Here is a 25460-nt window from a genome sequence, read left to right as displayed (position 1 = left end):
ATACATTTGAACTTTTTTCTAAAACTGTATTTCTTTTGGTTAGGACAAATTTGGATGAGACAAGTTCACTGTTTCTGAAATATTCCTTTAAAGATGAAACAATAAACATACACATAAGTTTGTAAATTTTAATATTTGTTGTGGTTTTTTATTCCAGAGATGCTTCTGTTGTAAAGATTCATCCATTCGATCAAGACGAGTGACCCTGTCTGTATGTACCCTGGGACCGGAGGAAGTGCATGGGTACTCTATATCCCGGACCATAGTTGAACCGACGGCGTGCTCGTGCCAGGAATGCCGGAATTAAGTACCGTCAATGACGGGCTTTATTCTAGTCTATGGTGTTTATACATTCCAGACCAAACAAATTCAAACGATCAAAGATAAAACATCAACATACGAATAATGAACTTGTCGCTTCAATTGAAGTTTGACAAATAGAAATGATAACCATGCAGTAGCCTTATCATGTACATAATTCATCGAATGTTTTGTTTTACATTTCTACAATACTATATCGACCTAAAGCAGGTTTTAGTTATACAAAATTGTACATATCTTTGTCAAACCGATGGCTAATGTCAATAAAGAATCTATTCTGCTCATAACTATGACTTATTAATTAACAATGTTGTTCATACCATTTTCCTAATACAGGTAACTTGGAATTTTTTTGGTTAATTGTTTGTGTATTTCTGAATGAAAGAACGGTTAAATGAATTATTTTTTAATAAAATGATATTAGTAAAGTGACTTTTCTCCACTGAAGAACATTTTATTTCTTGAGTTAAATAGTCACACAAGTATAACAAAGGTTGATTTTTATATCAACATGCTGAATACGCTCTGAAGTTTATGATTATTCTAATAAATGATTTTTGAAATTGGTGAGGAACGCTATTGAAATATTAAATTTCATATGCAATAATTTTCTGTTATAACGATATTGCTTAAAGCGATACACCACTTATAACGATACATCGCTTATAACAATGCGGTTGCCGAGGTCCAGGCTCTTGTTTTCAAATAAATTGCTTTACGGATAAAGCGATATCCGGATATCACAATATAAATTAGGCGAAAATTCGTATGAAAATGATTTTTGTTAGTAACCTTTTTTTTCAAAACTCATTTGCATTATCTAAATTGTAACACAGTCATAAGAATTTCTCCCTTATTAAATCGTATTGGTTAGAGACGTTATTGCGATTATTTATGTGCAAAATAATTCTTTTTCTTAATCAAATTTTATTGGATAGGAAACACTTGTTATATTATATCGGATAGAATGCAGAGAAGAAAATAGAGCAAAAAAATGTTTAAATACACTCACAACGCTTATTCAATAACGGTGACTCTTTTTTAAAAAAAATATTTAAAAAATGTGCTATATCAATGGACAAATTAAAACTATATTCTCATACTTTTTGCACTGTTAAATTGACATAAAAATAGGAATTCAGTAAAGTTAATGAATCAAAGTTAAAATTGTCTAGCCGATAGAATGTTTTCAGTGATAATGTTTCCTTAACTCGAACATTTAAAAACACATTTTCCGTTTCAGTTTTTATAACTTCTCTTTACAAATCAAAAACTGATTTTAAGGACTAATATTTTTGGATATTGTACATACAAATCAGTATAAGACGTATTTTCAGACAAAACCACCTACATGAATACTATCAAAGTTACAAGTTTTAGAAATAAAAGCGAAACCATCGGAATGTTTTGTCATTGCTTATCAGTCCAGATCAACCCTGAAAAAATGTTTGTAGTTTAGATGGAGTTATATAATTTGACTTTGTTGCATGATTCTTTGGATGCAATGAATTTACCAGCATCATTTGTCAATTGCAATGCCGACTACGATTCATTTCCGGGAAGGGAGGCTACCCAAAACTGCAACGAATAACTAAGAGGAAAGTTATGTCCCTTGGATAGCAATTGGTGTAATAATTATTGAAGACATTACTTACTTCATGTTGATAGACCAAATATTTCATACTTTATTTGAGAGCAGTTTTGAGTCTAGATTGAAATGCACTTGTTGCAACAAATATTGTTTCTTCTCCAAGTCGTTGCAACAAAATTATCAAACAATAGGAGGGGAATAAAACAACTCACATGTGATTAATGAATAATTTAATGACACTATATAATATTTACAGTGGTAAAACGTATAAATATGTTTTTGCTTTTATTCTCATGGGAGCTATAAATTAAAAAATTAAAGGGTATAAAGCTATGTATCTGCTGCAAGATAATATTTATTGAATGTAGAAAAAGAATACTTCCAAAATGCCTGTATGAAGCAAATGGCGCACGCAAGAAATCATTGCTAAGCGGCAAAACCACTACTTAAAATAACAACATAATATTTTGTTCCGGTACATTTTAAATGTTTATTAACAATATTCACGTATGTTATATAATAGATGAATTCTATATTACAACTATTTTAAGAATCGACAATAAGATTATGGAAAATATATAGTTTTACTATTTATTTAATAACTTCTATAATAATATTTCATCAGAAATATAGCCTAAAAAACATTTAAAAAGATGTTCTTTATTTGACTACTTTTATTAAAAAATTGTCTGAAATAGATTTTATATTAGTTTTTCAGAAAATAGTTTTAATTTTAGACATGAAAGTATCATAAAATATTGCATTTTATTGAATAACAAACAGTACATTCATGAACCATTTAATGTTATTTTAAACGGTGAATTCTTATAAAAAAATCATAAAGTTGTTATTAAAGGTGTATCATACGTCATAAAACTCGTTAAAATATAATTTTATTTTTATCATAAAAGTAGTTATAACAAAATACTAAATCACTATGTACAGTAATTGTACTGATTGCGAAAAAGGAACAAGGGTAAAAGACGGTTCAGGTAATTGGTCAATGAGTAACTTTTTGGAAACTATAACAGGCATCAAAAATAAAAATATTTGAGAAATTTGAATTAATATTTTAAGGCATTTCTGAGGCATTCTAATGGGCCTTTAATTAAAAAAGAACAACTAAATTTTCTGAACACTTTGGCGCCAGTGGAAATAATTCTGACGCCCAGTATAAGAGTTTAGTAACAGAAAAACTGAGTCCATACATATACAGATAGATGATAAATAACCATGCAAATTGCCACCGAAGTCATTTAAGATATTCTTTTACGTTAGCCACATCAAAAAGGACACTCCCCACTCCCACCCCCGGATCCCGGAGTGGTTTTTAGCCCCAGTTATTTAAAGATATGCTATGCTCATTTTTCAGTAAGATACTTTTATCGTAAAAAAATTATTGACATGTATGAAATTCCTACTAAATACATGTATATCTAATTTGAATGAAAAATGAATATACACTATGTATGAGGAGCTTCATTCCCGTAAAAATTGCCCTTCCCAGTTCTTTTAATGATACTATGTATTAATATTGTAGATTTTAAAACATAAGATATTTATTTCGTTTGAAGTCAAAACATGTTTATTTCATATTTAAAAAAAGACTGTGTAGCAAATTTTGAATATTTTTAAGTTTAAAATCTGAGCATAACATATCTTTAAAAAGCCATAAATACATCATATTACATAATAATAATAATAAATATGTTATAGAAAATACATCAAAATGGCATTATTACACAATTTCATGTATATGACCTTCTTAGTTATAGGTCAAAAAACATTGAAGACTGCCAGTCGACCGGACAGCATCCGTGGCGTCAAATAAACGTATTGTCTCGTATGTGATGCTCAACTGAAAGACAAGGAATAATATATTTTATGAGTCCATTTTTCAGATCATCGAATTAATAATATGTTATCAGTTATATTTAGTAATTCAATTTTCTCTTTGGAACAAGTCATATTTTATCCAAAGAAAAATATGGATACAATATTTATCTTTTCTGTTCCAGCGACAGCAAAACAGCATGCGTTCAGCAGAGTAAATGCATGGATAACTTTTGTTTACCTATCATTGGCTTACCAATGGTACCAATGTTTTACGAACAAATTTTGTCATTGGTAGATTGACTTGCCGTAGGGTTCTGCAATGTTAGTATTGACAAGTCTTACTTATGACAACATTCAAAATTTTCATTGTTGTAAACAAGATCATATTACACTGCAATAGTATTGCACATTACAAAATGTAATAATAAACAGATTTTAAAATAAACCAATTTATTTTTGGATGAAATTTATTAATGACAATTTAATTATACAATAAGAACCAAATTTATGATCAAGATCAGTCAGCTGGGAAGCCATTGGTTCATTTTTGTTAAAACCAACTATGTTAAAGCCAATCAGGGTGGATTGTCTTGATACCACAAGAAATACTCTAAACTCGCCCGTTATAGAATATACAATGTAGGATAAGTTATTATGTAACTTTTTGTCAAAATTATAAACTGTATTCATGTTATTTATCACTTCCCATGAAGCGTATTACAGCCATATATATTTGAGCCGCGTCACGACAAAACAAACATAATGGGTTTGCGACCAGCATGGATCCAGACCAGCCTGCGCATCAGCGCAGTCTGATCAGGATCCATGCTGTTCGCTATCAGTTTCTCTACTTGTTATAGGGTTTGTAAGCGAACAGCATGGATCCTGATCAGACTGCGCGGATGCGCAGGCTGGTCTGGATCTATGCTGGTCGCAAACCTATTATGTTGGTTTTGTCGTGACGCGGCTCATTTCATATAAACCACCGTCACACATACTTATACAATTCCAGCATTATCAGGTTTTGTCAAGACATGTTTTCTTCTAAAATGCGCATATACTATTAGTTAATTATATATATTAATGCTATGACGTTGTTACTTGTATTTGGACGTACTTAGGTCCATTTATAACATACATAAATAACAGACCTAGCAAAATAAATTACATCTGTGCGATAAGTAATTTACGCAACGTACTTCTAGTCTCTCTAATTTATATGGCAATTTCCTTTCTTATTTTTTAAAAGAAATATGAATTTTTATTTCCCCCCGCATCCCTGCAACACAAATGGTGATAAAACAGAAAAAGAAAATTTTGTTTTTTTGCAGCTATATAAAAAAGTTTTGTCTTGCTAATTTTACAAAACCCAATAAATATTCAGATCAAAAACCTATTTACGAAACACAATTAAAAAAGGCAACCAAAACGTTAAAATTTTTTCCATTTTGTAACATGTTCTGATTTTTATTCTCCCCAAAAAGTCTTTTAACGTAAAGATAAACTTTTTTCAAACGTGTCAAATTGAATGTAATGTCTTGAAGGTAAACATGTATTTTAAACAACACTTTATGGTTGACAACATTCATACGTATTTGTTTAAAGAATATATCAATAACCGCCAAAACGTTGCATTTATCTTTAGTAAACAAACAAAAGACTGCATGAATCCGGTCTACTCTGTATGACGTTTACTATGGATGTGATTAGATGACAAAAAAAATGTTGTTGATCTTATTCTAGTTACAGACGCTGGTAAAATCTTTTCAAGGACACGAAAATGGCGTTATGTGCCGAAGTTGGACGATCTCAAAATGGATATGTTTCTAAATAAAATACGTACCGAAAATAGATAAAATGTATAACATGACACGTTTTTACAAAGTGAGAGAACAGTCACAAGTTGTCGGGTTATAGGCTGAGCCCGGGCCACATGGTCTCTGTACCCAGACGCCAAATACATTCTCCTCGTACCATCCTTGACCTATAGCTGAAGGTCGCAAGTTGCACTCTGAAAAGAATTAAAAGAAAAAACGTTTTACAACCACCAACAAATATCCATATCCAATTACATGGCTTGAAATTAAACTTTGCTTTTCAAACATGTTTAAAACATTTCTTTTTTTTTGGCTCGATTATGATGAATCCTTGGGGATACTTTAAACCACTCTCCAGTCCAAAGACAGAACCGCACGATTCCTGGCTAGTAACCACTACGCCACCTCTACGCAAATCTGTGCGAGAATAAAGAATTCAAATTTATTACGTTACCTTTGCTGTCTAGTGGTCTGTTTACACAGGAGCACACTGATCTCAGGAAGTATGTGCCCGGTGGACAGGTTCTTGGCTCAGGGTCACCGAGCGGGCTTCTCATGATGAACATAGACTCTGTATCAGGGTGAATTTCAAGAGGACAGTCTGGAACTAGAATATGCAACATACGTTACATAGCTTGCAAATTACGTTTCACATTTTAAACTATGACAGCATTACTAATCTCTAAATAATCAACAAATCCGATACAGATATATGTCACAACATGTAAATTTACGTTACAAATATTGTCTAAGAACATTAATAATTCTTAGTTGTTATTCGTATTTTGAATATTTTTTAATATAATCAATACAAAAAACAACTTGTTAGTAAAATAGTAATTATTCATGATTCAATGTTTAAATGAAAAATGTAAATCTATTTTAGAACTTAGTTGTTATCGAGTAGAATTTATACTACGAAATTTACCCTCTGTTGGTTGGTTGAACAAATTTTGAAGAGCGGCTCCGTTACCATTCATAACTCCAGTATTAGCTAGGCGAAGTGCGTTGGCTAAAGCTTCGTTACCATTGCCCCCACCGTTACTCACTATGCCAATATTTCTTCTAGAAGCCATGTCTCCAGTCAGGCCACCGTTACCGTTGGAACCTCCGTTTCTTGTAACACCAACGCTACCACCGAAACCTCCGTTATTAGCCATGTTAGCCAATGCATCAAACATTGTAGGCTTTCTCTCGTAAGCAAACGTCCGTCTTTGTGCCGCTGTGCCAAACAACAAACATGACACAACCGCACAAGTGATCAATAATTGCGCTTGCATTTTTGTTCTATTTTACAAACTGAAACAGACAAAAAAAGATAACATGCCGTCTACTAATTATGATATGTGCAGTAAGAAATATATAAGTATACACTGAAGCAGACTTACACAACGTTTTGTAGCACTTCTGTTCTAATAAATAGATAAAATTAATTGTCTATGCCTAGCAGCAAAATAGTCGCCATTTAAAAGGAACCTTTTTAAAAATATTCTATTAAGTTGTTTGATATATTGATCAATGTAATTCCAGTTACAATTCAATGCGATGCTAGTTACTGATAAATAAATAAATGTGATCCTAGTTATTGTCAGATTAATCAATGTGATCCTAGTTATTGTCAGATAAATCAATGGGATCCTAGTTATTGTCAGATAAATCAGTGTTATCCTGGTTATTGTTAAATAAATAATTGTAGTCCTTGTTTAAGTTAAATAAATCAATGTGGCCCGATTTACTGTCAGATAAATCATTGATAATTTGATATTAGTTATCGTCAGAAAAAAATCAAAGTGATCCTTGTTATTGCCAGGTAAATCAATTTGATTCTTGTTTTTGCCAGATACATTAATTCCTAGTTAATGTCAGATAAATCAATGTGATCCTATTCATTGGCAATTTGATCGTATATAGTTATTGTCAGATATATCTATGTGATGCTAATTATTGTTTAATAAATCTATGTGATCATAGTTTTGTTAAGTAACTCAATGTGTTTCTAGTTATTGTCAATTCACTGGATTGTTTGATAGTTATCTTGGTTAAAAATGATTGAAATTTCGATGCATACATAACCACGTCGTTAAATGCAAGTAGTTTTCTTCAGAACTGACATTCTCTTAAAATTACGAAAGACCGGTAGGGCCTTCATGAATTCACAATTTAAACTTCGCGCATTCCCGTTTTCAAAATACGGAATTCACGAATTCACGATTCAGCTTCATGAATTCACGACTTCAACTTCACGAATTCACGATTTTTCAACTTCACGAAGTTGAAATCGTGAAGTTGAAATCGTGAATTCATGAAGTTGAATTCGTGAAGTTGAAATCGTGAATTCATGAAGTTGAAATGTCCCCACCGGTCTTTCGTATAAAACAGTGTTTTTTTTTCTGTTCTGTTCTATTCTTGAAATAAAATGTACCTTGGTAACCCGTGTCAGCTATTATAAAACCGTTCATATATGCCATATAATGTTTTGTTAACCCGTGTCAGCTATTATAAACCGTTTCATATATGCCATATAATGTTTTGTTAAACCGCAGCTTATTATTATCGTGTCAGCTAATTATAAAACCGTTCATATAATGCATATAATGTTTTTGTTAACCCGTGTCAGCTATTATAAACCGTTCATATAAATGCCATATAATGTTTTGTTAACCCGTGTCAGCTATTATAAACCGTTCATATATGCCATATAATGTTTTGTTAACCCGTGTCAGCTATTATAAACCGTTCATATATGCCATATAATGTTTTGTTAACCCGTGTCAGCTATTATAAACCGTTCATATATGCCATATAATGTTTTGTTAACCCGTGTCAGCTATTATAAACCGTTCATGAATGCCATATAATGTTTTGTTAACCCGTGTCAGCTATTATAAACCGTTCATGAATGCCATATAATGTTTTGTTAACCCGTGTCAGCTAATTATAAACCGTTCATATATGCCATATAATGCTTTTGTTTAACCCGTGTCAGCTATTTATAAACCCGTTCATATATGCCATATATAATGTTTGTTAACCCGTGTCAGCTATTATAAACCGTTCATATATGCCATATAATGTTTTGTTAACACCGTGTCAGCTATTATAAACCGTTTCATATATGCCAAAATATAATGTTTTTGTTTAACCCCGTGTCAAAGCTATTATAAACCGTTCATATATGCCATATAATGTTTTGTTAACCCGTGTCAGCTATTATAACCGTTTCATATAATGCCATATAATGTTTTTGTTAACCCGTGTCAGCTATTATAAACCGTTCATATATGCCATATATAATGTTTTGTTGTTAACCCGTGTCAGCTATTATAAACCGTTCATATATGCCATATAATGTTTTGTTAACCCGTGTCAGCTATTATAAACTGTTCATATATGCCATATAATGTTTTGAATGTCATGTCTAAAACTTCGAATGTTTTCTTTCAAATTTATCCAGTTTGAAGTTATCAAATTAAAGATATTCAAATTTTAGCTTACCGACATATAACCAAAATTATTTTTGATAATAATAATAATAATAATAATAATAATAATAATAATAATAATAATAATAATAATAATAATAATTAATAATTAATAATAATTAATAATAATTAATAATTATAATTTATCTTCTCGGAACATTTCTTAGAGATAATTTCACATAGTATGATATTTACCTGCTGTCCTATTAATATTTATAACATTTATAGAAAATATTTACAATAAAATTTATTTATTCACTCACAAAATCCCGTAAAATATGTGAGAAATAAACACAATTTTGCTTCTTTTATACCGAAATAAAAACTCTTAAATAAAAACGGAACATTACGTAACTACCGGTACGATAGAGAAGTAGAATATGTTCCGACGTGGCATATTTCATAACATTTAAGTGACAACGTTTCAATGTTTTGTCTCAAGGAAAAAATATATGAGCCGTGTCACGACAAAACCAACATAGTGCGTTTGCGACCAGCATGGATCCAGACCAGCCTGCGCATCCGCGCAGTCTGATCAGGATCCATGCTGTTCGCTATCAGTTTCTCTACTTGTAATAGGGTTTGTAAGCGAACAGCATGGATCCTGATCAGACTGCGCGGATGCGCAGGCTGGTCGCAAACGCATTACGTTGGTTTTGTCGTGACGCGGCTCAAATATATTAATGCGTACGTCTAAATCTCCAAGTGAGTTAATTAGTCGTGAAAAAAATGCATGATCTGAAGGTATGTAAAAGGTTGAACATTAAAAGGTCTTGTTTAATTATAAAAAGTACATTTAAAAGAAAAAAATAGAATAAAATAATACATGCACTCAAGGGGTGTTAACATATACGTTTCAATAAGATAAGAACAATAATATGACACTGTTCTATTTGAGTATTTCTATATTTAAGACAAAAGAGTAACTATGGCATTGATTATACACCATAAATGATGTTGGCACAATGGTCTCATTTTCAAGATTATTGTTGTCCCATACGCTTAAAGATTTGATAAAAAATACGCTTAAAATGTGATAACAATACGCTTAATTATGTAATAAAAATACGCATAAAATGTGTTCGAAATACGCTTAAAGATGTGATAGAATACGCTTAAAAGTTTGGTAAAAATACGCTTAAAGAAGTGATAGAAATGCGCTTTAAGATATGATAAAATACCCTTAAAGATTTTATCAAACGTGATAAAAGCAAGTCACAAAAGGAAATATATGTGCTATTAATGTAGCGTTATTATAAGTTACAAAAAAACGTACTTAAAAGGATCTTGAAAACGTTATACGGGAAAAGAATTATAAATTATAAAAATGTTAGCGACAGATAAATAGAGATTTACGCTTAAAATTACAAATAATAATAATCAAAGTGTAAGCCGCCAGAGATAGAAAAGTTACTGATGGAGGAAGACCTCAGGTTCATTATTTCAGGCACGAGCTGGCACCTGAGTAGAACCACCTACATTCCATAAGCTAGGTGGATAGTTCTCACATTAGAGAATTCAAATTCACAGATTGGATTCGAACCCATGTCGGATAGGGCGTTATAAAAATAGATAAAATAGATACACAATAAACAGATACAATAAATACTTTAGCTGCTCTCTTTTTAAGGTTTCTTATAATGTGTGCGAAGTAGCAATAAAAAGACGCCCTTGTCGCCCTCAATTAGTCAGGTAAGAAAACTGACAGCATACAAAAATATTGACACAAAATAAACGTTTTGACAGGTACAGTGTTATTATCTCATCCAGATTGTGAGACAACTAACAAACTAATCTTATTTATAATATATGTTTTTCCTTGAGTGACAACTGCGTTTAGTACATGCACATTTTTTATGTTAATTTATAATTAATGCACTGTACGATGATTTTTGTTAAAACCGAGCAATCCGCCGAAATACGATTCTAGTGTCCAAATCCAAATTTTTGCAGTGTCAAGAAAAATGGCACTCCAGTCCAGTTCTAAACATTTTAACATAAACTCAAAGACCACCTCCCCCTCTCTCTCTCTCTCTCTCTCTCTCTCTCTCTCTATATATATATATATATATAAAATTTTATATTAAAATCCTTTTCTTTTAATTTAGCCACTATTTTCATTCAAAATACAAACATAAATATAACTGTTTACTATTAATTGTAAATTCGAATATAGAAATTAAGTAGCAAACCTAATACAAGTTTTAATTTTTTGATATCAAAGTTATACCATCAGCGATATAACTCATTTAAATTCCTATATCAAATTTATCTTGTCTTGAAAATAACGATATAGGAAAGAAGATATCTGTCCCCTTTGAACATATATTTCAACAATCAATTTTTATTTAATTATCGCAATTGATGATTTTAAATGTTATTTACATTGATTATAATGTGTCTTTAACAAGTTCATGCCCATTTGATCTTCCTTTGAAAAACAATACAATTAATTTCTTATTACCTCTTAACATGTATCACGTATTCGTAAGAAATAATAGATAATAAAATAGATATAACGATAAGACATATATTTTGGCATAGAAGAAAAAAAAATCAAAAGCACATCACCCATTCGGAAAATGATTAGAAGTTATCAGGTTCTTTTTATAACTATTTTTTGCTTTTTTTTTGTTTTTGATTTCTCTTAAACTACAGATTTCTCCAATCGATGGATCGATTTATTAGTTGATAATGACACTACTGCTTGCCGCGCATGAATATATCAATAAAACACGGTCATCCCACAGACGACGGCAAGGCTGAGCGCTTTAATACGAGTGTGGCTGACGTTGATTACCTATTTTCCATATGTTTCTCACGATATCATATAGTTTTACCTGAATCATGTTTTGTGATCATTGAGTCTTCTTAATCACCATTTATAAATGGTTAGTAAAGTTGTTGCTCACCATATACATATAAAACATTCCATTTATAGCATTTTCTATAACAATGTTTGTAATTTATGCATAAAGGTATCATCACCGCTTTCTTCATGGTCATCGTCTTCCGCAGCATCGTCCCCAGTTTTATCGTCGTCGTCATCATCTAAATGGTCATCAAAGTTATGTCGTCATCGTCAATGTTTTTCATCGTCATCATCATCATCATCATCAATTTTATCAATATGAAGTCATCGCCAACGTCATTCGTTGTCATCTTCATAATCACAATCAATATGGCGTATTCGCCATCTTTGTCATCTCTCTCGTCGTTGTCGTCATTATCAATGATATAATAAAGATCTTTGCTAAGGTATTGCAATTGGTTTTACACAATACAGCATTTAAAGTCTCATTATGCCTTAGAGATGCTATCAATTTATTTCTAAAACCTTTTTATTTCAGATATTTTGTTACCGTTTATAAAAAATATAGCCATTTATCACATTAGAATTTTGTATGGAAGTCAAAATACTACTTTGTTTACCTTTTGTTACATTTACGACACATTACTGCATGTTCAGTGCTACTTTCTTCAGGTTTTTTTGTAACGTGCTCTAAACTCATTATTAAGACATAATTAAACACATGTTTGACATTTCTAAAGAATTAAAAAAAGTATGGGATTTCTTAAGCATAATGTGCCTTTAAATGGGAAAATAACATGGAAAAAAAAACTTAAGATTCTAAGTACATATCGTTTACTTTAAGGGTCCACCCATAGCCATATAATTAAACTTTGGACACCTTTTTGCATTCAAACACTAGGCTTATTCATCTCAAGTGAAGTTTTATATATACAAAACAGTTTTATCAAAGTTTTAATTGTATGTCCGAAATTTAGAAATATGATGTAACAAGTAAATTAACATTTTGTTTTAGAGTATTTTCATTATTTCTTTTTATCTAACTGAATAACCTTATGTAAGAACACTTATGTGAATTGTAAATTGCAGTTTGAAAAGGTTAGTACTTTTGAAATAACAAAAGGTGTTCATAAAAATACGACATTCGATATTTACTGATATTAAAATTTATTACTTGTTTACGCAAGATTTGTTTATCAAGGCGGGTTTTTATGTTTTTATCTTATAAATATATGATATTAATACGTGAAATATTGGAAAAAATCTGTTCTTTACATATTTATTTAGGGTAACGTTAAAGGCAGGAAATGTTATCAAATAAGAAAACTGTGACGGAACCAAAAATGTTATTTGTTATTGTTTTTTTTAAACATGAGAACTTTAAAGGCTTAAACAACATAAAGATGCGTAGATCAACTGGGATAGTTAAAAATGTATACAAATGATAGTAAATAGATATACATATTATCAAAATGAAAATCAAATTGTGTGCGACTCTAATCTAGATTTCAGTTAAAATCGTTTTAACGCATTTTATTTGTTCGAGTCACTTTGCGCGAAACGATCATTCTGGTAACACGGAGCGAGCCAATAATCAGACAATTTACATACAAGTTATATGTTTAGGCGTCGAGGTTATATTTTTTTCTGAGTTCTGTCTCGAATTTCAAGAGTTTCATTTGTAAATATACACTCTGTGCTGGATTGTTGACTAATTGAATAAATAGATTTAAGTTTGAGCTTTGGTCAATTCTTTATTACCTTGGACACAGATCTTCTTCAGATAGTATACAAACTATGGGGAAAATTTTATCCTGTCATGTCGAAAAATTGTGGTATCCCCTTAATTTACTTTTAACATCACAATCATAGAAGCTGGTAATTGATCGAATTGAATTTTGTAAACATTGTACGAAAAATTATAAGCATATTTGGGACACTTGTTTAAATTCTATATAGCGACGCATACACCAATAAAATGATAGAACAATCACTTCTGCATGGAAAAAAATTGATAACATTTAATTTGTTTGTTGAAATGCTGGCTATATTTTGAAACAATTATTTTGCATTCATTCGAATATTGAATATATCTTATCGATGAGAATGAAATCTCAAATATTCCAAAGAGTATAAATTATTGTGTGAGTGGCATAAAAACGATACTCATTACTAAGTAGGTTATAATTCATTTTTATCAGAAAATTAGAAAATTTTCGGCCCGCTTCCTGAAACTGACCAATATTGGTGTCATATGAGGAAACATGGTCGTTCTCAGAATAGGGTTCGAACCCGTGACCGGACCCTTAAACAGTAAGTGACTATCATCATTATTTGCCATATTTCAAGTATGGAGTTAATGAAAATAAACCATAAATGCATCATAAATATGTAGATTTGATCAAACCAAAAGAATTTCCTCAATAAAAGATAATTGGATTTTTGAAGATCAGTTAATCAATTTCAGGATTTGTACTACTATTATAAAGAAAAATTATAAACAAAGTTAAGCAAAATTCGTTCATAAAGTAAAAAATAAACGAAAAAAGGTTTAGGCATCATAATTACATTTTCTGACAATTTTCATAAAAAGTATTGTGTATATTATTTGGCATTTTTGTCATACAATTAAATCTTTAGAGTATATAATTCAGTTTTTTTAATACTTATATTAAAATCATTATTTCCAATCTGGTCATTTTATTTTATATTCTGCTTTAAACAATAAAAATATAAAGAAATAAATTAAACCTACGTGTTTTGTCATACAATCCAGACAACGTGTATGCTGAACAGTTCAAATATATAATAAAGTCAAAAATATTTTTTCGTGACCGTTCGCGTATCCTCTGAGCGTCTGTGAGGGATGAAGAAACGTCAAAAATGACCATAATTACGTCGTGGTCAAAGCATGTGCTCATAAAAATCACCAATTGGTCATTACGTTTGGTGCGTCTAGCAAATAACGCATTAATTAACAGGTGTGAATCAATCGATACTTGTCATCGGTAAATGAGAAATCAAAGTACATGTAATTTATACATGAAATAAAACTATATCATATATTTATACATACATATTTAACATAAAATGTTGAAAAATGACCACAAACTATCTTATTAGCGCAATTATTAATAATGTTGTACTTATTTACTTCTGTTTTTACTCATGTTATTACCGTGCACATGTAGTTTTGCAATGATACAACAATGGCATATCAAGCGTAATTAATATAAAATTATGTGAAAACATGTATGGTATAGACATTTAGATAAAGCAGAATCCCCAAAGAACGACCAAAACGACAAAATTGAAAATGCTGCAGGCTCGGTTTGATTGAGGCTGTTCAAAGACTGTTTTAGATAATTTGAATCATAGGATAACACGCAAACTTGTAACGCGATATTTCATTGGCTAATTGTTTGCGCGCTAAAAGAACGCAGGCAGCTACCATCAGAAAAAGAAAATAATTCTACGATAAAAAAGTGACATTAATAATATTGATAAAAAATGCTAAAAGGCTATTGAATATTACAGCCTCCTTACAATGACAAAGATTGTCTAGATTTTCTGTATCTGTGTATATACATGTAATACAAACTTTCTTAAATCATATGAATCAGTGGCGATATGATGGTATACAATTACCTTACATCAGTGATGCATCGTCAACATTATATAGATGGACGTGGGTGTTGGCTTATATCATTGAAAATATACACAGTGTATGGTAATGAAGAAAATAAAGAAAACCAAAATTGCAATTATCGGAGGCTTGTTGCAGGTCTTTCTAAATTTAGAATTAAACACCATTTATATAATATGTTGAGTTCTGACTGTGCTAGGAAGGTTGGGGTGGTTGGGGAGGCTGGTAGCCACTACCGTCCATGAGCAGGCTCAATTAAACAGGGCCTGTCACATTTACAATTCCGTTTCGTCTATTCATTTTAAGTCTGTTTATCAACAGCAGTGGTAGACTCTAAATGTGAAATGTGTGTACATGTGAAATTTGTGTAAATAGGAGAATAACATGCTACTGTCTTTTGATATCAATTTTATCAGGCGAGGCTGATATGGGCTAGAAAGGGCGAGGCTTGCCGAGCCCTTTCTGCCCATATCAGCCGAGCCTGATAAAATTGATATCAAAAGACAGTAGCATGTTTTTCTATTTATCATGTAACACATAATAACTGTCAAAATAACAAAATAATCTTCTTTTAAATAGCGAATTTCGTTAAAATGGGGGATTTTTGTTCAAAGAAATAATTCTTGAAAACAAATCCCTCCGCCCCTGAAACTTAGAATTTGGCGGCCATTTTTTCTTTCGACTCGGATAAAAGATACAACAGAATGTAGGCCTAGCTAATACGATAACATTCTTACCTTTAATTTAAACATCGATCCAAAAATCCGCCTCTAGAATCACATAAACTTTACTCCAATTTTTGTCTTGAATTGTCAAATTCCAAAGTTCACGATAATGTCAATCAAAGAAAAGTCAAATCGGCAATCAAACACAAGCTACACAAACATGGGTCTTATTTTTTAAACGAAACAATTTGTTCACTTATTAAATAATAATCCGGCGAAATAAAGTAAACATTTACAAGTTCTCAAAGAAAATCGTCTAGTATGTTTGTTATGATTACATGTATAGTAGGCCTACGACGTGAACATCTATGATGTCATTTGCAATATAAATTATGACGTCACTTCATTTAGTTGGTGCTCAATTTATTCGTAATTGAAATCGAAATAATAGATAAGAAAATTTCGCATATTGATTCAAGACTTTTAAGGGTATGAGATTACATTGTAGAATTCACATGCTGATGAAAATGAGAATATATTAAGCAATTGAAAAAGTCCGTTAAAATGGGCGGGGCTAATTTTTGATATCAGGTTACTGACCTGATATCAAAAATAATTATCAGGCAAGTGTTATCGGGCAGTTACCATAGCAGTTGCATGATAAATGTGAAATTTGTGTAGCATGATCAATTCTTATGACATGACGCGTTAATGTATCGATACTCTATATCTCTGGTTCTTGTGATTGGCCTTCGTTATCTAATGGTAAAAGTCCCGGTAGGTTAGTGCTTCGAGCCAGGTGATTACTTGTGTCTGAGATTTTGAACAAATGTGCACCGGAGTTCTTCTGAAAAGCTGCCACAAAACCCATCAAAAAGACTTTAATAAACTGGTTACTGTAGACGTTTTACGTGATATCTATTTAGATTAAGGAAAATTGGACTGGACCTATGTCTGTATTTTATAATACACAGCTAACTCTTAGAGTATGAACATCCTGGACAGTTCGAGCAATGCTAATCACACAATGTAGTTGTTGAACAATGCCCCGAACAAATAGTTTGTGTTACTATAAACGCTGTTTCAAATTGACAAATAGAGCCATAACTACACGAAAATAAGCAAACAAGGCCATATTTGGTGATATGCACATCTCAACTTCAAGGTCAAGCATCCAAGCCATTGGCGGCGAGGAGAGAACCAATGATTGTCGCCTGATCCAACCACAATAACATTATTGCAAGGCAGCTTTGGAGCAGCTGGGTTATGGATGTCAGCAGTTAGTGCCAACTGATACCCAGCCCCCCTCCCTTATCCCCACCCCGACCCCACTCACAACGCACATCACATCATTCGAGCTTATATTATTTTGAAATAAGATATTGTGGGATTAATAAAAGCGGCTTATGGTGTTAAAAGATAAAAAAAATTAAAAGGATAAGTGGTAATGAATTCTTCTAGTCACAGACACCAGTTATTTGTCAAAGGACATTTAACAAAGCAGGCAAACATGTTCTAAATTAATGGGGAGTAGAAAAAACAGACTAGAAAACCGTAATTTCCCCTTTTGTAAATTACCTTCGAAATTAAAATTGTATAATTGTAAGCACAACTTTTATTTATCGTAATAAACGCACAAAAATATGACTCTGAACTACGGAAGCGTCCTAGTGCCAATTTAACATGTTCTATAAAAAAAGATTGTATCATAGTTTGGGGACCTTTCTGTTGAAAATGTGCCAGAGTTAAATCGTATACATATACATGCACAGTGCGTTAACTGGAGTGCAGGTATTAGTTACCCGCACTCCTGAGCACGCCTATTGATTGGTTCATTTTTGCTGGGGTTTACTTATTGTGACGGCAGAGAAAGGAAACGCGACAGAAATATGATATTCAGATGCTCGTTCATTGGTTACTTTTATCTGGGGTTTCATATTGTGACAACAGGGAACGTGTTTTTATGTTTAACACCAAAACACTCGGCAATCTGATTAATACTCGGGGGCTACGCCCCCTCGTACAAATCAGATAGCCTCGTGTTTCGGTGCTCTTTCTATTACTTACTCCTACGTAGGAGATAAAAATGCCTAATAAGGAGTATATAACTCTAAAGTGAAACTTATAAACTCCTAGGTAGGAGATAAACTCCTAATTAGTTTTTTTTATCTCCAACGTAGGAGTTATAACTCCTAATTAGGCTTTTTTCCTACGTTGGAGTTATTTTTTTATAGAACATTATGAAGTGGCACCAGGAGGCTTCCGTACTGAGCTGTACGAAAATAAAATATCGCATCTGAATTTAAAGGGCGCCACACATCATAAAAGCAACACTGCTACGACAATAAAATAATGAACAGGAAACCAATAAAGTTCGTTGAACTAAGCAAAACTAGACCACTGTCGTCTAGAAAAACACTTTAAAAATCATAGTATATTTAAATGTTTTTGGCGACATGTAAATGGTTGGAATTGCTAATTACTCAGTACTCATTTCGTTGCGTTAGGTTCGAATGAACATTACAAATAAGGGACAGATTTTAATTATAATAGATATTTGAGTCTCTAGATACGTATATTTGTGGTACTTTAATTTTAAGAGGCTAGAATTGTGTTTAAGTTATTTTATACCATAATAATTTTGAGATGCGAACATATGAATAATGAGTCAGCTATTTATCCTCTCAATGCGTACCCGATGGACAACGTGATCACAAAACATTATAAGTGATATACATAGTAAATAAACAACAAAAACAAACAGTTATAACATAAAGGTTTAATTTGTTGTAAGCTACTTAAATTGGAAATAGATGAGTGTACTTGCGAATTAATCAACAAAAAATATACCGTCATAATTATTATGTCATATGAAATCCATTACTTTTTGTCATTTGATGACGTATAAACGTGCATTCTTACACAATATTTATGAACCAGACATCTCATACATAACTAAATCTCTAAAATTTACATTTTTTACATGTTCCAAGCGCTAAATGATTTTACCACGCTATGAAGAAATTCACGTGCTGAATAAGGAGCGAAACGCGTCTCCGTATGTTGAGGGAAAATAATATTCTTCAAATGCATCGTTTCAACAATCTAAAGGGTATACAGACGTACTGAGATAGCGAAAAATAAGATGCAATTCACTCTCTTTGTAATTTCAGCTTGACTGATATACTGCAGTATATATATTTTTTGAATATTTTTAAATTTTCAAATAGGTAATACATGTATATTTAATTATTTATTCATTTTTTGTCATTACTTTTCTAGACAAAACAATGGAAAACAAGACTTCTTATCAAGGAAACTAGAATCTGGACTTGTATAAATTTTGTATATGAAACATTCTATTTCGTTAATGCAATTTATAAGAAGGGAGGCAACCCCGGTATGTTATAGTGTTCATATTTATACTAGTTTTCTCCCTTTACAATGAAGAGTTTGTTTTGTGAAAAAAACTTGTAAACCCTCTCTTTCTGTCCACGAATATTTTCTTTTTGCTTATATTGTTCTTACCTATTTCTAATTTCAGCTCTATATTATATGGATTGTCATCGATAGTGTTCAAACGAAATGTCATGGCTATGTTTATTTTGAAATGCATTTATTTCAGGTGTGTGATTACAGGCTTGTTTATTAGGTTTTGATTGTGACTCAACTAGTTGTTTGCCGACAAACCTCGATAATTGTATATTGCCCCCTATAGGCTCCCAATTTGATAATTTGAAGGGAGACAACCTAATTAGTACACTGATTTAATTATGCACATTTACTGCCCGCTGTTTATATTGATATGCAATGTGTGCGTGTGTCTTTTTTTTCTTTTTTAAGGAAAAAAAGAAAAATGTTCACCAATGAGTCACATTTCAGAAAGTAAGTACTGGAGACATGAGTTTTGGTACTAGATAAGATTATATTGGTAGGTAAAAATTGCAACACTATCAAAATTTGTTGAAAGCGAGTGAATGCATTCATTTTTAAATTTTGCAATATCTGAAAACATTCTAGAAAGAGATGTACTTTTATTAGATTTTTTACCTGAAATGCCGCTTCCGTGCAACTTATTTCGCTGTTTCTAAAATGGTTGATATCTAAACATGGCACCCCACCTCTTTTTCCTTGGGAACACGCATATATTTGTCTAAAAGGGTATTTGTTGGCATTTGTGTGCACGCCTTCAGTTAAATTAATTAGTTTTAAATTTAAAAATCTCACCATTGTTTTTATAGTTACAGGAATGTTTAAGTATTCTTAATTTAAATGACAGTTTGCATAAATTTCCATGAAAAATATGACATTATTTAGTTAATACTATTTTTATTATCATATTTTCCCAGTAAAATCTATTTCTCTATACTTTGATGTTAACGGTAATGTCCGTTAATAGTGAGTGCTTGAAACTAGATTAAATCATTTCTTTGCAAATTTCAAATACAAATAAGAATTGTTTATTAATGAAAATAAAGAAAGAATTTACATTGATCTGGAGGCACCTATTCGCTAAGGGAGGTAATTCCGTATTGGTATATGAAATTATGTTCTTGAGAAGTCTCCCTTATATGTTATATGGAAAACTTTTAATTGTCACTGGTTAATTATGTTATACAAATAAAAAAAAGTATTATTGAAAGATCAACAACAACAAATAAACGCAACTTGTTTAGTATGTTTAACTAATTAAAAGTCAATCTTCATCAGGATAATTTTCTTTATCTGTTTATAAATATGGAACCTCCCCTAAAACAAATAAAAACTAACTTTTTATTGTGATTCGCAACTTAATATATTAAATCAGTTTTCAATCATCGTTTAGGCAAATAAAGCAATAGTCGAACCTTACAATATCAATCATTTAAATGCAAGTTGATCACTAAACAGTAACTGTTTGTAAAGGCACGTTATGCCTCAGAAATCCATTTTTTTTTTAAATTCTTTAGAAATCTCAAACATGTGTTAAATAATGGTTTTATAGTGGAATTATAGCATGTAAGAAGTTAAGGCTGCATGTACAGTAATGTGTCGATAATATATCAAAATATAACAAAGTAGTATTTTGATTTCCATACAAAATACTAATTTACAACAGTTACCAATTGCAAACATAGCAAAGGAAGCAAAAGTTAGTTCATTTATATGGCAAATGAGAATTTTTTGAAAACTGTAACAAATTTCAAAAACTTAAAAGTTTCTGAGAAATAAAAATGAAAGCATTTCTGAGACATAATGGATCTTTAAATATCATGAGATGTGCCTTTAAGATATATGATTGGTCTGTGAATGACTAATAGGTCTTCTTAGTAATAGGTTAGCTAGACCTTCCCATGAATTCTTTTCTGAGAAATCACCAATTGGCTTAATCAACATGACCATGGATAAGTACTTCTTATAATGATACGTGGCACCGCATTTCTGTATGTATATTATTGACGTTAATCAACGCAAAGTCAGATCTCTGACAAAGGTGGGTTAGATATGTTGTAATGATGTTCACGTTTTCACCTGTGAATGAAAAGTACTAATAAAAAGTGTATACTGATATGAATAATTATATTGTTAGCCTGAATATTGTGCAAATATATAACCACTGTTCAAAAGGCACGACACGTGGAATGACCCATTGCCTATGTTGAAAGAACTTATGGGTCAACCCTTGTGCCAAATATACCATTGTGTTGTAACTGTCTTTACATTTATGTATAAGCTTCTATTTTTTCGGCAATAAAATATGTTTAAATAATAAAAAGGCACTTGTTAATGTCTCGTTTATGTACTCTATTGTTATATATTATACGTGTATATATATATAAAATATAAATGAATGAGTTTGATGACTCAGATGGTACACCATACATTCTCATACATAAGTGGCTACTTATTTACAAAAGCGTGTAAGGATCTTCCTCGTTGAATCATTCATTTACCGAGATACAGTCATTCATTATTTCAAAAACTTCTCATCATGTCGTAAACAAGTCTATGATCGTTGACAGGGATATTCTTTTACACGATTTCTACATTTTTCCACCAAACCATACATTAAAATCTATTATAATATTTTCCCTTCTTTTATCATTATTCCCTTTGTATCCCTATGTAGCATTTTAAGAAAATCAATGCCACCAATGATTAATTTTATATTTGTATGTCTTGAAAAAAGAATGACAAGACAACATTGTTGATAAGCGAGTACAGTGTTCAGAAAAAACGCATGTTTGCTACCTCATAGCTTGTTCTGCCACCTCATGCAATGTAATAAATCATTCAAAAATTGACTTCCTGGAGTAAACCAACACCTGTGTATTCAGAAACTAAAGAATTCGTGCACTATAATATTCAGTGTTCATTGGGAAATGTCGGTTGGGAAACCGGGACAAAAATTGCATCATTTAGGGAAGTTTTATTATACACATGTAATTTCTCAAAAACCTCTAAATGTACCATTTTCCTACTTATATTATAACCTTTCCTTGCTGAATTAATATAATGTACATGTATAGAATTGGGACCATTCATTAGTAGTTTTAAAAATTAAATGAAATACTACAGCAATGACGTGCAATCAACAGTATAGAGCCATCACTGCTATGAATACATTTTCATTTACTCAAATTTTAACCTAAATAGTCAAGCTTGACCATGAGAAATGTCCTAATGTTATTTTAATTTGTATCAATAATATCCGAGTCAGCTATCTGGAGAAAATGGTAATGATATGACGTAAGAACACTTTATCCTTGATGCTCACTGCTTTCTCTATATAACCCTGCTGATGATGCTCTGCTACCATGCGGTATAGCGTCTGGCAAACCTTGGTAGCCGTGCACTCTGGCCGGGCTCAAAACTTTAAATTCTAAATCTTGACATCCCGAAATTTGATAATAGTCTGCTCCAAAAATGCTTGACTTCTTTACCGTTTGAGTGTTGGTAACTACATGTAACAGACATTTGTCACCCATACACTACCCAGCAAGCCTGCACATCTATACAGACTAACCAATGTCTATATATAGTTGTTGCTACTCAAGTTTATCACTCTCCTGAACTATCATAATTTGGAAGTCCCTAATATAAAGCAGGGAACACCTGTAAGAAAATGGTTTCCAATTATTTCTTGCTCATTTGTTGAGTATTTTACAACATTATAAGTATAATATATTTTTTAGCTCACCTGAGCATATGCTCAGGGTGAGCTATTAGGATCACTCTTCGTCCGTCGTCCGTCGTACGTTGTCCGTTCACACTTTTAAAACGACATCTCCTCTGAAACCATAAGGCAGATCATAATGAAACTTCACAGGGATGTTCCTTGTGTCAAGTACGTATATTAATATACGTACCTGCTTGTGTGAAGCTTTAACAAAGTTGTTCAAAGAATTCCATTCCATGCAGAACTCTGGTTGCCATGGCAACCAAAAAAAAAAACAACTTTAAATATCTTCTTCTAAAAAACCCAAAGAGTTAGAGCTTAGATATTTGGCATGAAACATCTTCTAGTGAGTGTCTACCAAGTTTGTTCAAATAAAAGCCATGGGGTCAAAATTGGCCCCGCCCCAGGGGGTCATTTATTTTCCCTATATGCATATAGTAAAAACTTAAAAAAAATTCTTTTAAAGAATCCAAAGAGCTAGAGCTAAGATATTTAGCATGAAACATCTTCTAATGGGTGTCTACCAAGTTTGTTCAAATAAAAGCCCTGGGGTCAAAATTGGCCCCGCCCAAGGGGGTCATTGATTTTCCCTATATGCATATAGTAAAAACTTAAAAAATCTTCTTTTAAAGAATCCAAAGAGCTAGAGCTAAGATATTTAGCATGAAACATCTTCTAATGGGTGTCTACCAAGTTTGTTCAAATAAAAGCCCTGGGGTCAAAATTGGCCCCGCCCCAGGGGGTCATTGATTTTCCCTATATGCATATAGTAAAAACTTAAAAAATCTTCTTTTAAAGAATCCAAACAGCTAGAGCTAAGATATTTAGCATGAAACATCTTCTAATGGGTGCCTACCAAGTTTGTTCAAATAAAAGCCCTGGGGTCAAAATTGGCCGCTCCGGGGGTCATTGATTTTCCCTATATGCATATAGTAAAAACTTTAAAAAAAATCTTTTAAAGAATGCAAAGAACTAGAGCTAAGATATTTAGCATGAAACATGTTCTAATGGATGTCTACCAAGTTCGTTCAAATAAGAGCCCTGGGGTCAAAATTGGCCCCGCCCAGGGGGTCATTCATTTTCCTTATATGTTTATAACAAAAACTTAAAAGATCTTTTTTAAAAAAAACAAAAACAAATAGCTAGAGTTTAGATACTAAGCATGAAACATCTTCTAGTGAGTGTCTTTCAAGTTTGTTCAAATAAAAGCCCTGGGGTCAAAATTGGCCCCGCCCCGGGGGTCATTCATTTTCCTTATATGTGTATGACAAAAACTTACAAAATCTTCTTTGAAAAAACTCAAATAGCTAGAGTTTAGATATTAAGCACGAAGCATCTTCTAGTGAGTGTCTACAAAGTGTGTTCAAATAAAAGCCCTGGGGTCAAAATTGGCCCCGTCCCAGGGGACATTGATTTTCCTTATATGTGTATAGCAAAAACTTAAAAATCTTCTTTGAAAAAACCTGAATAGCTAGAGTTCAGATATTAAGCATGAAACATTGTCTAGTAAGTGTCTACAAAGATTGTTCAAATAAAAGCCCTGGGGTCAAAACTGGCCCTGCCCCAGGTGTGTCATTGTTTTTAACTATATGTGTAAAGAAAAAGACTTGAAAAAATCTTCTTTTAAAAAAACCCAACAAGCTAGACCTTAGATGTTTAGCATGAAACATCTTCTAATGGGTGTCTACCAAGTTTGTTCAAATAAAAGCCCTGGGGTTTAAACTGGCCCCGCTCCGGGGGCCTATATACAGGTGAGCGACTTTAGGGCCATCATGTCCCTCTTGTTATAGTATTGAAATGTAAAGAAAGTGAGATTTTAATGGCATATAAACTTGAACTGAATTGATTTGAATACAAATATGCCGAAATTCCATACATAGTGTACCATAGAACGCCCAGAAATGAATACGTTCGCGATTTCATTCATTCACTCCAACTTTTTTAATTTATCGCACTATATCTGAGCTATTTATTCCTCATTAATTACCCTAACATTGTAATCTGTTACACTGTATGCTGATATAACCTTAAATAATAAAACACTCAATATAACTTTTGTCGGACCCTTCAATATTTGACAAGTCAGATATGTTTTATCTCGACGTGTCTTTGCGGCATTTAGATATCGGCT

The 25460-nt window shown here is 31.9% G+C and overlaps 2 protein-coding genes across 2 annotated transcripts in view; one reads left to right on the top strand and one right to left on the bottom strand.

Annotated features, from left to right (window-relative positions):
* Positions 1 to 1720, top strand: part of LOC132730179 (uncharacterized) — a 33616-nt gene extending 31896 nt beyond the window's left edge. The window contains exon 3 of the mRNA XM_060716035.1: positions 158 to 1720. Coding sequence (XP_060572018.1) covers positions 158 to 307 — 150 coding nt within the window. The 3' untranslated portion in view covers positions 308 to 1720. The remainder of the gene's footprint in view (positions 1 to 157) is intronic.
* A 407-nt stretch (positions 1721 to 2127) lies between these two features.
* On the bottom strand, positions 2128 to 14717 carry LOC132730190 (uncharacterized). The gene is made up of 5 exons (XM_060716046.1): positions 14615 to 14717; positions 6494 to 6864; positions 6020 to 6172; positions 5592 to 5759; positions 2128 to 3770 (listed from the first exon to the last, which is right to left on the bottom strand). The coding sequence occupies exons 2-4, from the start codon at positions 6843 to 6845 to the stop codon at positions 5626 to 5628; spliced, it is 639 nt and encodes a 212-aa protein (XP_060572029.1). The 5' UTR covers positions 6846 to 6864; positions 14615 to 14717; the 3' UTR covers positions 2128 to 3770; positions 5592 to 5625.
* Between the last annotated feature and the right edge of the window lie 10743 nt (positions 14718 to 25460).

Source organism: Ruditapes philippinarum, unplaced genomic scaffold (genome assembly GCF_026571515.1).
Source record: "Ruditapes philippinarum isolate M1 unplaced genomic scaffold, ASM2657151v2 ctg736_1_1_1_1, whole genome shotgun sequence".
Lineage (NCBI taxonomy): Eukaryota > Metazoa > Mollusca > Bivalvia > Venerida > Veneridae > Ruditapes > Ruditapes philippinarum.
This window is presented reverse-complemented; position numbering and strand designations above follow the sequence as displayed.

What these genes read in the sequence shown, in the direction of transcription:
- LOC132730190 (XM_060716046.1), bottom strand. Translation starts at nt 6,845, where the DNA reads ATGCAAGCGCAATTATTGATCACTTGTGCGGTTGTGTCATGTTTGTTG. An exon ending in GTTCAACCAACCAACAGAGG is followed by an intron (nt 6,173 to 6,493) that starts GTAAATTTCGTA and finishes TGCATATTCTAG; the next exon opens with TTCCAGACTGTCCTCTTGAA. An exon ending in CAGACCACTAGACAGCAAAG is followed by an intron (nt 5,760 to 6,019) that starts GTAACGTAATAA and finishes AATTCTTTTCAG; the next exon opens with AGTGCAACTTGCGACCTTCA.